Below are 16,183 nucleotides of genomic sequence, written 5' to 3' on the forward strand. Positions count from 1 at the left end.
AAACTAAGTTTGCTATGGGGAAAGTATGCAACTGTCTTCTAGAGGGCAAATTTTAAAACTATCTCAGAAACAAAATGATTCTAACCTATATTTTCAGGGAAACCCCGTAACACTTCAAAACCAGTCCCTTTGCTGGGTAATTTAGATAGAAATAGGATTGGGGTTCCTTCCTTTCCGATGCTAATCAAATGAGGAAACAGAAGACGTATGATTTATGCTTCCTGTATTCCATTCATGCATACCATTAATCTCAGCCCTTTATTATGCTTCAGATTAAAGCCATGTGTTGTGGAATAGAAGGCTGTGCTTCCACCCGATGCAGTGGAAGTGTATTTCAAGCTAATGTGCAATAGCCCATCCTAATTTATCCAATTTTGTAGAATATTCTGACATTAATCCACCTAGTTCAGACATAGCATGGAACTCTGGCTTAATTCAAGCCAGGATATTTGACCTGAAGCTGCATGCAGTGGGAGGAGGGAAGGGGTGAGGGAGGAGCATGTGGCTGTGGCTTGTGGCACTTGCCTGAAGCTGACGAGGAATGCCCAAATGCGGCCAGTGCCACAGTGAGTAAAGTGTTTCCTCTCTGTGCAAAGAGTATTTATTTAGGACATTTTTTTACCCTGCCTATCTTCAACCATGGAACTCATGGTGACATTCATGTGCTTCCCATCCCAGGCACTGATAAGACACAGAGCAGCTTAGCTTTATTCAAGACTCCCTTAAAAAATGTTCACCCTCTTTGTCTTTCACTTCTAGGCAATTTTAACTGAAGGTGTGCATGTGGACAATGTCAGACACTGCCATTAGCTTGCTCAGGCTATTTTAGATGAAGACATATGTACTGACCTTGCGTTTGTGGCGATATGCTGCTATCTTTTCAGTTATTTGAATCAGACACGATGCTTGAGTGTTTCACATGTGACATTAAGAATTGTTGCTTAGAAAGAACATTTGATGTAAACTTTGCTCTTTCCTGCTTTCTCGGTTGCATGAACACTATTCAGAAATCACAGTCCTTCATGTCTATAACACAAAGTTGTTAAATACCAAACTAGAGAGTGTTTTCTGCTTCAATCTCACAACTATAACAAAGGGCCATCTTCTGACTTGTCACTGGTCCCATGTTCCCACTTTCTTTTCTTTTTTTATGGCTGTATTTGCATTTTACATTTTAATTTTTTAAAAAATGGATTCATTTGGTACTGGTACTCTTGACCAAGAGCAAACTGAGAGCAGATGGTTGACAGAGAGTGATGCCACCTGGTCTGTCACTGGTGCCAGATATGTTATCTCCTATCCATGGACGTTTGTGACGAGAGAGAGGGAGACCAGATAAAAGGCAAACTGTTTGTAAATAGGCGATCCAAAATAACACTGGAATGCAGGAGAAAGTATGAAAATCCCAGCTTGCCTATGCCCTATATTGTCATTCTGTTTCTTTCCTTCCAGGTATAGCTTATGGAAGTTTGTGTTCTTAATTCCTGAATCCTTAATGCACACCATTTCCCTTTCCTTTAATAAACTAGTGTGTGTGTATGCAAGCACATGCGCTCCTAGGCAATGATGAAATGAAGATACATGCATGCATACATTAGGTGTCTCTAGTAGTATAGTTCATTGAAACACTTCTTTTATTGAATAAAATGCTTTGTCCACCATTCCCCTTCATTTTATATTCAGCTGCATGAGCAGGGGTTGCCTTTTTTGTTTCCCATAACAAAACAATATAGCGCAATACAAGGTTACAACTGAACTATAGCAAAACCGATACTTTCACCTTTATTTCTTTTTTCACTCAAACTTAAGATGCTCAGTTTGCTCCACTTTGGCACTGTGGGCTGCCTTTGGCTGCAATCCTAAGCGTACTCTCTAATGGGTAAATAAACATGCTTAGGGTTGCCCTGTCAATCTGATGAGCCAATGGCTGTGGTTTGAAGAAAACAGCCTGGCAAGCCAAATTGGACTCTCTGGCAGGCTAATATTGGCCCACAGGCTGGAGGTTCCCCAGCCTGCCTTAAGCCATAGTTAATATTAACCACCGTTCCAGATACATCACAATAAACTATGGTTAACTGACAACATAAATGAAAGCTTCCAGTGTCTTTCTTGTAGATGTGCAGTAGCAGGAGAAGGGGATGTACATAGGTTCAAGGCTTGTACGTGTAACACTAAATGACTGTATGGGTTCAAAGCCTTGAGTTATATAAATACCTTATATGCTTACCTTTTGGTATTTTGGAAATGGGCAAGGTAAAAAGAAGTGTTATTTTCTGTCTTCAAGATTCTTTATCCTGGACTTTTCAGATATCAGGTTTTTTAATACACCGCTCCAGATAGATTTCAGCTGCATCAACCTTTGTCATCATACTTCTTTATTTTTGTTTGACCTTTTCAGAAATCATAGAAAAATGAGGCAATGCTGTACAACCATTAATTACTGTTGCTTCTATATTTTAAAGAATTTGAACCTACCCTATCCTTTAACTGTCAAGCACTTAATTATTGAATGTTCACAGCTTCCCCATTCTTATCCAACAAAACCCTTGCAGATGGCCACAGAAACATTTACAGGGAGATTTGCCCAGTTAACTACATGATACAGAACCTCCCACTTCTTGACCATTTGGTGGTGATACATCATATTATCCTCTGTGATTATTGCGGCAGCTGTAGGTTTTTGTAAAAAAAATTAAATAATCAGTTTACTTAGTGACTGTAGTGCATATATTTTGTTAATAATATTTTGAATACAAGGGTGGAATTTAAATTCAAGAAAAATGTGCCCCCCCAAATATGTGAGGCTGATGCAAACAATGTACCACAAGTGCAAAGCAAGAGCTGGAAACATGTTTAGAGTCAGGTGAAAACATTCCTCTTCTAGTCCTTTGGCTAATTAAACAATCTGTGTGTTTTTAAACTGTGTGTGTGTGTGGGGGGGTGTTTGTTGTTTTGTTTGTTATTCTGTTATGCATTTTTCTGTTGACTGTAAGCTTTCCTATGATGAGAGGGCCTTTATATACGACTGAAGGGCGGGGGGCCACTAGGGGCACATTGGAAGATGGCCGACAATACCATCTCTCCGACCCACACGGAGTAATTAAGAGGCTGTTATGGGAGTAGGCAGCCTCCCTTGTTGCCCCAGGGAAATGGGGAACACTGCCCTTGCCTGCTGTGCCCATAAATCACCCCCTAATTCGAAAGAAGGGGGTGAGGGCCCTAGGTAGAATGCCCCCGTGTGGACCTCGGCTCTCCTGGACGCTGTCTTTGATCGCACACTAGCTGCAGCAATTTGGAATAATTAATTACAAAAGAAGCAAATGCACATATTTCAAGTGAAGAAGGGGAGTGAAGTCTGCTAATTTAAGTGACCTCTGCAAAAGAAGACGATGGGTTGGAGAAACAGGAATATTTTACGATGAAGATACACCAAAGGCTGAGTATGTTGACAACGGGACTGAATGGGGACGGACGGACCATTTTTACTTTCCTTTTATGTGATTTACAAGAACCCCCCCTCATTAGAATCGTCGGTTGAACTGACCCAAGCAGGATGATTAAGGTCTGTGTGGAGATAAACTTTAACCAAAAGTATGCTTTATGAAGATCGAGAAGCAATAAGAGCTTTTGGAATGGCGCAGCAATTAATTCGGAGTCGCCATCTTGCCAAAGGATTTATAGCCGGAGGAGGAACGGACTTGTTTTCAGACTGCATTCCTGGTGAATCTCCTCAGAGGTTTTGAGAAAGGAGGCAGATGGGTGAAGATTAATGACGCTAAGACTGTTTTGATGTATGGAAGTGATGTTATATGGAAAACGTCTGGATATGGCTACTGGATAAAAAAAATAAATCCACGCAGGATTACAAACTGTTCTAACCAGCTTGCAGAGACTATCAGAGGTCACAAAGAGAAAGGAAAAATACATGAAAATAACAACAAGAGATGTGGAAAAACAATAAGAAAGGACTGGATAGACTGTGAACATCATAAGGTTAGATTTGTGGACATTAAAACAGCAGTAAGAAGCAAGAAGTTGATTGGATCCCCTTCGGAACTTGAAATATGGGTACCCCCAACAAAAATTTAAAATTTGGCTGTGTAATTTGGAATTTATGTAATTTGGTTTGATTTGATGTGATTGGTCGGTTAATAAAAAATTATTCTTATATACGACTGAAGGGCAGTATATAAATGTAATAAAATAATGTTATTTTTATTACATTTATATGTAATAAATGTCAAGAAAAGTGAACGAGGGAGCCACAAGTTATGGGCAAACATATTGCTTTTGATTATTCAGAAATGCTTAAGCCTTTTGTCTTTAACATAAACGGGCTTTCTAGGAGGGAGGTGCCATTTTTTGCAATATTGTTTTCTGTTGGTGTGAGGTTTTCAGCTCACAGAACACATTTAGAGGAATTTTATTGGATTTGCAAGTACAGTGGTACCTCGGGTTAAGTACTTAATTCATTCTGGAGGTCCATACTTAACCTGAAAGTGTTCTTAACCTGAAGCACCACTTTAGCTAATGGGGCCTCCTGCTGCCGCTGCGCCGCCACTGCAGGATTTCTTTTCTCACCCTGAAGCAAAGTTCTTAACCCGAGGTACTATTTCTGGGTTAGTGGAGTCTGTAACCTGAAGCGTATGTAGCCTGAAGCATATGTAACCCGAGGTACCACTGTATTGGGTTATACAAAACACATTTGCTTAAAATTTGCTTAAAATACTACTCCAAACCATGGTTTAGCATGAAGACATGGGTTCCTGGGGAGGAGATTGCAGTTGCTCCACTCCTCCTTGGTTCTTTTATCTCATAGTTAAGAAGGAGAGAGCTTAACCATGAACCTAGGTTCAGACAGGATGTTAAGCCAAACCTTGGTTTAGCAGCTATACCACACTATACTGAGATAAAAGGACTGGAGAGGGGCACAGCAGGTACAAGCACCTCTCTGGGAGCCAACATGATCATACAGTCCAGGCAAGCCATAGTTTGGCTTACTGAGTCATGCCAACAACATGGGCGTAGCTGTATTTTTTTGGGGGGGGGCAGAACCTCAGTTTGCTATGTATTTCTATTGATTTTTATTGATTTGGGGGGCAGTTGCCCCTCCTCCCTGCCCCCTTGGCTACACCCATGGCCAACAAGTCCATAGTATTTACTTTTGCTTTCTTTTATGTTCTGAAATATTTCAACCATTTCTTGCACTAAGAGTTCCATCTGGCATGTGGCTAGACTGAACATGAAACTTGGTTTCTCCTGAAGCAGTTACATACAGTGGGCTGTATCCCATGCTGTTCATCCTCTGAAACAATGATCACTAATGTTTAAGAAAGTAAATTCCATTGATTTCAGTTAGATCCTTACATTGGACAGTGTATATCGAGAGGCATGCTGTTGAATCAGACCAATATTGGTTGAAATCTAGCATAGTTTGGAGAACTGGAAGAAGTAAATACTGTGCTTTACCATAGTATTTAATAAAACATGAATGGCTTCAGGTGCCCTTTCTAGACCCAAAATATCGCCATGACCAGCTAGAGGCATTTAGATGAATTTTGTGGTATGCAGATGGCATTATGTGGCCATCTTTTATTTTGCCCTTCTTCATGATCAACCAGCTCTGTGTGCTAAGAATGCCTGCAGTAAAACTTTTCCGTTGATTAAATGAAAGTAGATGTCCTAAGGTGCTGGCAGCATTTTGTTCACCCAAAGCTTCATTTGGTGGCATAGTATATAGTGAAAATAACGTTTCTCTGTTTTCTTTTTGATAGGTCAAATACAAACGTGACTTTGAGGAAAGCAAAGGAAGAGGTTTCAGCATTGTAACTGACACACCAGAATTGCAAAGACTGAAAAGGACTCAGGAGCAAATTAGTAACGTATGTGGCCCATTGATAGTAGATCAGAAACGTGATGCACAAGTGAAATGGCATGGTTGGATCCGATAGAATGTTTCCAGGTGTGAGTTTGTATGTATGTGGGGACTGGAATTGTTTTATGCTTTTGTGTTTGTTGTGCTTGGGTTCAAAGCTTTGTGTTGCTTGTGCAGCACAATGGTGGTGTGTGTTTCCCCTCTCCATACCAGTTAAAGGTGGACTTACTGTTTACAAAATATTCATTCCTTTAGAGAAACAATTTCTTGCAAATAAGCACCTTTCTGCTTTCATGTAATGTGCAGGATAAAAACAATAAACCAAATTTCCAGGTAACTTCATCTTGCAGAATTACTTTACTTACAAATAATAATGGTTTTGCTTCTCTTTGCCATGTCTGTAACTCTTGGCTTTAATATGTAATGTGGGTCATGCTCAATCAGTGATGTGAGTTTTCTTTGGAAAAAATCCTGTGCCGATTAGGATAATCCACACTGAAAATTTTCCAGAATGCACTTGAATCCCCCCCCCCCTGATATCCTGGAGAGCAGAAGTGGACACAAGTGCTTCCTTGACCTCCTGGTAGGTAAGTCACTACTGGTTACCAGAAATGGGAGAGGTGAGGCAGCAGGGACATGGTGAAAATGCACAAGCCGGAGCTAATCTGGCACCCCTGCCAGTGCGTTTGCACCACACCTCCTTCCTTTCCACTTCATCCTTCTGTAAGTGCCTCCACCCAGCCATGCTATCTGCTATTGTTACAAAGCGCTCTGTAGCAATCTTTGTCTTAATTGCATCTAGTATGCAAAACTCATAACTTTGAAACTGCCAATGGTGCCTTATAGCACATTTGCAATTAACTTCAATATATTATTTCATCTAATTCTTATTTTAACTGTTTTTAGATATACCACACAGCCAAGTTGTATTGACTAAAACATGATTGAAATTGCCAAGAAAAAGGGTTGATTTTAAAAAATTGGTTCCCAAACAAGCATGCATACCATTTGGTTATTGGGACAAATTAAATCACATCTCTTTTGACAGCAAATAGTCTTTATACTGCTCAGGACTATAAAACAAGGCTTCTGGCCATGTAGTTCACATGATTTTGCATTCCACAATTTGCATCTTGCTTTTGGGGATGTGTTGTTGTGAAGTTCTGAAGGTGTAGTGATTCGCTCCTTTAAGTCTGGTTTATGGGAATGGGTTAGAACCTCAGAAATAATGAGCTTACATGCAGCTGCCTCTCGTTAAGGCTTCAAGACCAGTGTCACAAGGTATTTGGGTGGAAGAGGTGAACGCCCAAGGTCTAAGTTCCCATAAAACCTGGATTGGTGGGAGCTCTTGGCAGCTAACCAGCCAAGGTCAGCGTCTATTGGGGCTTTTGACATCATCATCTTCCATTGCTCAGCCTACAGAGATTTAAGTGTAAGCATTTATGTTAATTAGCTGAATAAGTTAGGTTTTTTTGTTTGTTTTTTTAACCTTCTGAGCTATTTTAATCCGTGTAAATATTTGGAGTTTTTCTCTCTTGTAGAGTCTTGTTTTAGTAAAGTCTGTGTATGGTTTTATGAAATTTGTTCTGGTCTGAGTTCCTGAACCCTTTAATTTTGACCATGCTTTTCAGAGCGAGGGTCATCCACCACACAAGGTAAGGGTTATTATTATTATTATTTTAAATAACTAATTCTTACCCATACTGCATACAGCTTTCTGAAAGACTGGTTCTGCAAAAGGCATACTGGTATTGTAAGTACCTATTTTTAAATAACCTTTCTAGAATACTTTTTGAGAAGGAGAATCTGGACTCAGTAAATAAGCTAAGTGAATGGGGCTACAGTCTGTGATAAAAATAATAAAATTTAAATTTTCATACAGGAACATTTCCTATTTGTTGCTAGAATTGACTTACTACTTAAATGCTTCAGTAATATCGTACTTGCTTCACTTTGTAAAAGATTCTTGAGTGATAGTGGAGGTCTTGGATCAGAAATAAATAAGGGTGAGAGAGGAGCTCATTCTGTAAGTTCAGACTATAACATTCAACCCAGAACAAATGCACACCTGCAGGATAATTCTGTGCCCAGGACAGGTGTCTGGTAAGCTTGGATTACTGCAATGCGCTCTACGTGGGGCTACTACCTTTGAAGGTGACTTGGAAACTACAACTAATCCAGAATGCAGCATCTAGACTAGTAACTGGGAGCAGCCAATGACACCATATAACACCTGTCCTGAAAGACTGCATTGGCTCCCAGTACATTTCCAAGCACAATTAAAAATGTTGACCTTTAGAGCCCTCGGCCTCGGTCCTGTATACCTGAAGGAGCGTCTCCAACCCCATCGTTCAGCCCAGACACTGAGGTCCAGCTGCAAGGGCCTTCTGGCAGTTCCCTCACTGCAAAAAGTGAAATTATAGGAAACAAGGTAGAGGCCTTCTCAGTAGTGGCCCCTACCCTGTGGAACACCCTTCCATCAGATGTCAAGGAGATGAATAACTATACAACTTTTAGAAGACATTTGAAGGCAGCTCTGTATAGGGTAGTTTTAAATATCTGATGTTGTGTTTTTATATTTTGCTGGAAACTGCCCAGAGTGGGTGAGGAAACCCAGTCAGATGAGTGGTGCATAAATAATAAATAATAAATAAATTAATAATTAATGCATAGTTTAGCAGCACACTTACCTGGGAGTAAGCTCCAATGAATGCAGTGGAACTGCTTCTGAGTAGACATGTATAAGAAAGTGCTGTGGGACACAGGAAGTGTGTGGTTGGTTTATAAGCTCCTTCCTTCTCTCCCCCCCCATAAATTCCTTTCCTTTCTCTTTTCAGAGCTATCAGCGTTATATTTTCACTGATGTTAATGCTAACCATGGTTGAGATCAAGTTTCATGTCTCCTGCTGTTCAGAAAAATTCTAATAAAATATGAATGGTAAGCAGGCTAGCGTATGACATATCAAGATGGAAATTTACCTCGAGAGGGTGTCCATTTGTATGCTGTAAAGAGCCTGCCAACCTCCTATTGAAAGATGCAATTTTTCAAGCAAGCAGGGCCTCCAGAAGTCAGTGGGAATGGGAATGCTTTGAAGAGAAGCTCTCACAGAAGCAGAATCAAAGGCATGATAGGATTCTGTTGTCATGGCAGTCACAAACTCAGTGTCTTGTATGGATTGCTCTAGGAAAATTAAATAAATTAACTGCTTCTCTTTAATGACAAGTTTTAGACATTTTGGTTCACCTTTCCATGGTTGGATGGCCATTTTAAATTGCCTGTGCATTTTTCAATTTGTGTGGTGTGATTTAAGATGCTCATAAATTATTTTTTTTCAATATTTCAGATCTAAAATATTCACATCCATTCTGCTGAGGAGAGAGAACACACACTGACTTGGGGGCCTCAAATCTGTCTCTGTGCTTGGTGTACATTCACATTGCATGATCAGGACCATTCTACTCCCCTGTAACTGGTGTTTTTTGCGGGGTATGTTAGATACTTTCATAATGAAAGTGTATTTCAGTTTCCATTTTTCCTCATTTTGTGAAGAGTAAATACAAATTTAATAATCATCTGAAGTAAGAAATGAGTTTAGAAAATCGACACAAAGACCGCTTAAATATAAAAGGAGGATATCTACTCTGGAAGGCAGCCTAAAGGTGCACACACATGCACACACCTTTGATTGTTTCCTAAAAACATTGGTTTGCTCTTATGTAGTACTGTTGATGGGCAGGCACTGGAGAACTTACCAGATTGCTTCCACCTGCTGACTGGAGAAAGTAGCAAAACCACAGATGACGTTATCACCCTGCGTTCCTGGCCCAAGGTAAGACAACACTGTCCTTGTGCTGGTGGTGGGGAAATGGCACCCGTTTGCACTTAGCATGCCTATTATCTGTCTCCGGGCAATAGGTACTGAACAACCTCCAAGAATCTGGGCTAAATGGCATTGCTGTTAGGTAGTTTTCCTCTGCTGACACAGACTGAAGGCATACCTTATAATATAATTTCAAAGATGTCAAAGGGCATAGGTCAGTACTGGAAACTGTGATGGTTGTATAATTCCACGCCACCCCCTTAAATGAAATCTCTTATTACATATATGTACGTGTTTCTAATGCTATCTGTTAAGTTGTTAATGAGGAGAATATACAGCTGTTTTGAAGGCAAATAACAAACTGCCGGGTAAAACTTAGTAAAGATCAACACTCCTTTATTTATTTATTACATTTACATCCCACATTTCCTCTAAGAAGCTCTAGTTGGCGTATATGGTTCTCTTTCTCCCCATTTATTCTTCACAACAACCCTGTGAGGTAGGTTGGGTTGAGAGACTGTGACTGAGCAGGGATTTGAACCCTGGTCTCCAGGGTCCTAGCCCATCACTCTTAATCTCTATACCGCACTGGCTCTAATATGGCGTAAGCTTTCATGGGCCACAATCCACTTCGCCACATCCAGTGAATCATGCAACGAGCTCTATGAAATCAAATGGCTTTGTGGTTCTTCAAAGACAAACCGCAGCCCACATGGCAAACCACTTTGAGAAACTCAAGAGAGAATTTTTTTATTATTATTTGTGTTATGACAGAAGGACCTGCTGTTGAAAGGATGAAAAGAAAGAGTAAAACTTTGCATGAGCCTTTGGGAGCACCAAAAACATTCCTTTGCATAGGAGCCAACCCCTAGGGGCTAAGGGGTGTTCACCCCCCCAAGCTGATGGGCATTGCCATTCAAATGGTGTGTGCGTACCATGTCATGTGATCAATTATGCAGGGTGAGGCTTACCTACCCCCCCAATATTTTATTTAAGTTGGCACCCATATTCCTTTACACTATGGACTCATTTCCCAAAAGTGTATAAGCCAGCCTTCCTTAACCTAGCATCTTCCAGATGTTTTGGACTACAACTCCCATCAAACCCAGATAACAGATGTTTTTCTGCCCCACCACCCAATTTCTAGGCTCAGTGTTTCATTTTAGTATTTGACATTTTCAGAAATGCTGTATTTGTGTGTGTGTGTGTGTGTGCTTTTTTCTTTATCATTCTGAGAGTTACGTATTTGTAAATAGGAAGAACAATATGCTTCTTGTAGGGAAATTGCACTGGAAAGTTTCTTAGACCACAGCTAGCCATATCAACAACTAAATTCACTATCTGCTGATGGTGATGTACTGTGCACTGTTTCTGGCTTTAACTGTACACTTAAAAAAAAATCCCTATAATTAGAATTGTTGGCACATTTGTGCAACCTGTTTACTTGCTCAAGCATAAGCTGTGCTCTGAAATTGATAAAACAGATTGCAGGGAGAATTGGCAAGCAAAGATGTTAAATCAAGGTCCATAGCACCACTTGGAAACTGCAGACCATTATTTAAGCGATTTACTTTACCTTCTCCAAGTGATGTTCACACTGATCTCCTAAAGTACTAAATAACCCAATGCAGCTTTGAGAAATGAATGGATTCATGAGTTCCTATTCTAATAGGTTCTACTGGATTGAAAATAGACATGAAAGCAAAAATGAAACAAAATGGGGCTGCGTTCCTGGAGCCTAATAATTACATACCATCCATACTCTTGAATTGCATGGTGTGATGATGAGGTAAAAAATAATAATGCATGGAATCACTGAGCAATTCAGTTTGGTAGGCGTTTAGCTTTTCATACTGGAGTATGTGGTAGACTTACATAATTTTGATATTGCTAAAAGGTCCACAGATTAAAAGTATGTAACTCTGGAGAAAAAAGAGTGCATTGCCAGCTATGCGAGAAATCTGTGCTGGGTGGTTCTCTGATTATGGGGAAGCTCAGAACTAGAATGTGCTGTAGTTTGTATCTTAGCTTCCATGCATATCAGATGCTTATTAGGAGTGAAAGCTATAATGCATTTAATTGGTAGATTAATTAGCCAAAATTCTAATCTCATGCATACACATACTTCTCCATGCTTAAAAGGAGAAGATTGACCTGTACACTGACGTGCCCTTTATGCAGCAATGACAGAGCCTAGTTCCTTTATTTGATGGAGAGTAAAAGGCAGCATAAAGGTGTTTTTCTCCCCTTCACCGTCTATCTGCTAATCTTTAGATAATTTGCCCTTCAGGATGCATAATGCTACAGCTTTCCTACTATAAATAAAAACCACAGCAACTGAAGCCAACTGTGCTCATTTGGAAACCAATGTCAACGTTTCTTTTAAATCTGGCTCTTTCACAGTACAGATGGATTCAAACTCTTAATTTTTAAAAGGACTATTGCCTGTTTAAATAAGATTTAATGATCAGTTAAATTTGTGTATACATTTAAATATGGCTAAAAATAAGATTTTTTTAAATGGTGATGTGTGTCATAATGGGAATCATCTCAGAAGAAAACAAAGGGTGGGTGGGGGAATGCATTTGCTAAGGTGACACTTTGCACCAGGAAATAGTTGTATCAATATATTAATATTTCTCTCGCATGCCCAGTTATTCAAATGTGACACCTTTTTAATCATTCTATAGGTTTTTAATGTATTAATCCAGCCAGTTAATTGATTATTCCTTGCAGCTTCATTTCTAGCCAGTTTTGGCCCCAATGTGCTGGTGTTAAGAATTGAGAATAGTCTGTATTCTGGAGTTGGTGTGTTTCTGCTTTTTTGGTCCAAGGACAACATTACTGTAGTGCAGGCATGGCCAAACTTGGCCCTCCAGCTGTTTTGGGACTACAACTCCCATCATCCTTAGCTAACAGGACCAGTGGTCAGGGATGATGTGAACTGTAGTCCCAAAGCAGCTGGAGGGCCAAGTTTGGCCATGCCTCACTAGAGTAATGCCTGCTCTAGTGGAAAACTGTATTCTAAAAGTGGGTGGGGCTAGACCCACACATAGTCACACATACAAACAGTTATTTCCCATGAAAACAGAAATATGTTCTTAGAAAAATGTTCTTAGAAACATTGTTCAAGTTTTACTTTTTATTTTCTGAAAAAACAAATAGAAATGCTCCAACACACTTTAGTTATCCTGACTATGCAAAAAAGGGAAAAAATACTCAGTAATACCTGCAAAATTATGTAACTGAAGCCAATGCAGACAGCTATGTTGCAAGCCCTGCATTATGGCTGTTGAAAGCAATTGCATCTGGAAAATTGCATGCATGCAGCTGCAAAATACATTGACTATCTTTTGCATATTTGAAGCAAAAGCAAGTCTCCTGAGACATTTCCATGCTGCCTTGATATTGCAGCTGGTCTTACTGAAGATGGAATCACAATTGTACATTTTGCACAAAACCAAATCCACTTTCCCTCTTGTCTGTTTCCTGCTGAACAGCTAAGGTTTGGAAGAGACCAAGAGGGCCTGGTCAAATCTGGTTTTAGACCGCATCTGTAGCCTGGAGGTTTCCAATCCCTGTTCTGTTCTTGCACAACAAAAATAAGATCCATTGCAACAACATCGTGAGAAATTCCTTCTGGGTTAGGCCAGTAGCCGATCTAGTCCAGCATCTTATTCTCACAGTGGCCACCCAGATGCCTATGGGAAACCAGCAAGCAGGATTTGAGCACATTAGGACTCTCCTGTGGTTTCCAGCAGCTGGTATTTGGAAGCATTACTACCTTTGACCATGGAGGCAGAGCATAGCCATTGATTGCCTTAGGTAAAGGTAAAGGCACCCCTGACCATTAGGTCCAGTCATGACCGACTCTGGGGATGCGGCACTCATCTCGCTTTATTGGCCAAGGGAGCCGGTGTACAGCTTCTGGGTCATGTGGCCAGCATGCCTAAGGCGAACCAGAGCAGCACACGGAAACACCGTTTACCTTCCCGCTGGAGTGGTACCTATTTATCTACTTGCACTTTGATGTGCTTTCAAACTGCTAGGTTGGCAGGAGCAGGGACTGAGCAACGGGAGCTCACCCCGTCACAGGGATGTGAACTGCCGACCTTCTGATCGGCAGGTCCTAGGCTCTGTGGTTTAACCCACAGCGCCACCCGCGTCCCTTATTGATAGCCTTAACCTCAGTGAATTTGTCCAATCCTCTTTCAAAGCCTTCCAAGTTGGTGGTCATCGTTGTCTCCCAAGGGAATGAGTTCCATTGCTTAACTAAGTGCTGCATGAAGAAATACATCCCTTTATCCTGTTTTGAATCTTCCGACATCCTGCTTCATTGGGGACCCACAAGTTCCAGTGTGTTATGAGAGGAGAAAAACTTTCTCCACTTTCTCCATGTTGTGTATACTTTTATAAACTTCTATCATGTCCCCTCTTATTGGCTTTTTCTCTGAACTAAAAAGTCCTAAGCACTGCAACCTTACCTCATAGGTTGGGTTGCCATATTTCAAACCCCATTTTACAAAAACGCCCCCAAAGCGATTCAACCTGGACGTCAATTCTGCCTTTGAAATCCCAGCAATGTCCAGGAAAGTCAGGACATATGGCATCCCTACATAATGACAACTCTAGGTTTCACCCCACAGATCCTACTTGACATGGGGTACGAACAAGTCAAAAAACCTATCAAACAGTGTGTGGAAGATACTGAACGCCAAGCAGATCTAGCCAGACGACTGAATGACCTGAATACTTGAAGGAGTCCTGCACAGATGTTAAGATCTGCCAGAGAGGCCTTTCTTGGTGTTGTGCCATTAGGTGTCATACCCAGCAGGGTTTGATGATGCCCTACTTGTGAAACTTCCTGCCTCAGAAATATAGCTGGTGACTATGCTGCTTACATCCAGATGCCCATTTAAAACTTGGCTATCTACCTAGTCCTTTGGGAGCAACTAGCAGATTAAGTGATGGCTACAGTTTCAGGGATGCAGGAGGCACTGTGGTCTAAACCACAGAGTCTAGGGCTTGCCGATCGGAAGGTCTGCGGTTCGAATCCCTGTGACAGGGTGAGCTCGGTCCCAGCTCCTGACAACCTAGCAGTTCAAAAGAACGCAAAAGTGCAAATAGATAAATACATACTGCTCTGGCGTTTCTGTGCACTACTCTGGTTTCGCCAGCTTAGTCATGCTGGCCACATAACCCGGAAAAACTGTCTGTGGAAGCGGACAAACACTGGCTCCTTTGGCCAGTAAAGCAAGATGAGTGCCGCAACCCCAGAGTCGTTTGCGATTGGACTTAACTGTCAGGAGTCCTTTACCTTTACCTTTTTACAGTTTTATGATGGGTTGAAATATATTTTTAATTTTTAATTGTAGTGGACTCTGCATTTTTATTGAGGTTTTACCTTGAGATCTTTGGATATAGCTGTATAAAATTATTTTAAAGGCCTAATAGTTATAAAATGCACAGAAATCATCTTACATTTTTAACAGGAAAGAATTAAGGGAGTTGTATGAAATATTCTTCAATTTTGTTTTCACTTAAAAAAGTATTGCATGCCTTAATCTTTAGCACAGAGTAAGAGCAGAATATTTTGGCAACGTGTTTGAATTATTCAGATAATTCTCACTTTGGTCAGAGCGGTTGCATATGTTGAGTATTGCATCTTGCTTGTAGCATGAACAGCTTGCATCTTTACTTGTTAGCTTGCTTTGGCTGTATGACTCCTTCCAGGGATTTTATAAACTTAACTTTTTCTGAAGGCATTCTGTTGCACGAAGCAGTCACAGTCAGTTGAATCTCACGCAGCTCTCCCTTTAACATCAAGGCCAGCTGTTTCTATATGAACAGGGATTGAAGTGCAGATATGAACGTCTTTCTGCCAATTGGCAAGCTTGTAGTAGTAAGGGACATAGTAACTTTTGTATGTATTACTTGCCTAATGCTTGTGAACTTGTTGAACTACCTGAGCTGCTATTCAAAGTGGATTAAAGGGGGAGAGAGAGCATGAATTAAGTAGGATGCCCCCCAAAATCTTCATCTTTGGAATGTGCTGCCCTCTTACCTGCCTGTGTGTGCCATACCGCGGTCCTCCTACCTTTCTCCTCAAGGTCAGCAAAGGAGCTTATGAGGAGCATAATGGAACATGCAAAAGAGGAAGGTGGAGAAAGCAAAATGTTTTTTTTCTCCAGCTGCTAGCTTGCTATGCCTGCCTTGGCCTTGGAGTTATTTATTGCATTTTTATGATTCATCATCTGCCTGGTGACTGGGGAAGCATTTCTGTTGTGTTTAAAATGCTGAAATATAGATGAATAATACTGGATTCCTAGTCATTCTTCTACTTTGAATGGAGATTTTTGAATGTGCCAGCTTTGCTTTGTTTGTTTATTAGTCTTGATTCTTTGATACACTTTGTAGCAGGGTTAATTGGCCAGAACACCTTCCTTTTAAAGTATGACAGGGATGAGATTTTAAGGTTGCTGCAAGA

The 16,183-nt window shown here is 40.6% G+C and overlaps 1 protein-coding gene and 1 long non-coding RNA gene across 15 annotated transcripts in view; one reads left to right on the top strand and one right to left on the bottom strand.

The window, feature by feature from the left end:
• The window catches only part of NEBL (nebulette), a 192,603-nt gene that overhangs the window by 100,038 nt on the left and 76,382 nt on the right, over positions 1-16,183 (top strand). For 7 of the 14 annotated variants that reach the window (XR_014517564.1, XR_014517565.1, XM_083467417.1 and 4 more), the window contains exons 1-2: positions 9,219-9,348; positions 9,597-9,705. Coding sequence is in view for 3 of the 14 variants with exons in the window: in XM_083467409.1 (XP_083323535.1) it covers positions 5,775-5,882 (108 nt within the window). In the remaining 11 variants the exon portion in view is untranslated. Of the gene's footprint in view, positions 1-5,774; positions 5,883-9,218; positions 9,349-9,596; positions 9,706-10,470; positions 10,620-14,347; positions 14,581-16,183 lie in introns of those variants that run through there. The other 7 variants (XM_083467409.1, XM_083467410.1, XM_083467408.1 and 4 more) reach the window with 4 other exon arrangements.
• LOC310689719 lies at positions 592-9,060 on the bottom strand. The gene is made up of 3 exons (XR_014517618.1): positions 8,855-9,060; positions 2,228-2,390; positions 592-1,026 (listed from the first exon to the last, which is right to left on the bottom strand). It is a non-coding gene; the product is annotated as an uncharacterized lncRNA (long non-coding RNA).

Source organism: Podarcis liolepis (assembly GCF_965112155.1).
Source record: "Podarcis liolepis genome assembly, chromosome: 12".
Taxonomy (NCBI): domain Eukaryota; kingdom Metazoa; phylum Chordata; class Lepidosauria; order Squamata; family Lacertidae; genus Podarcis; species Podarcis liolepis.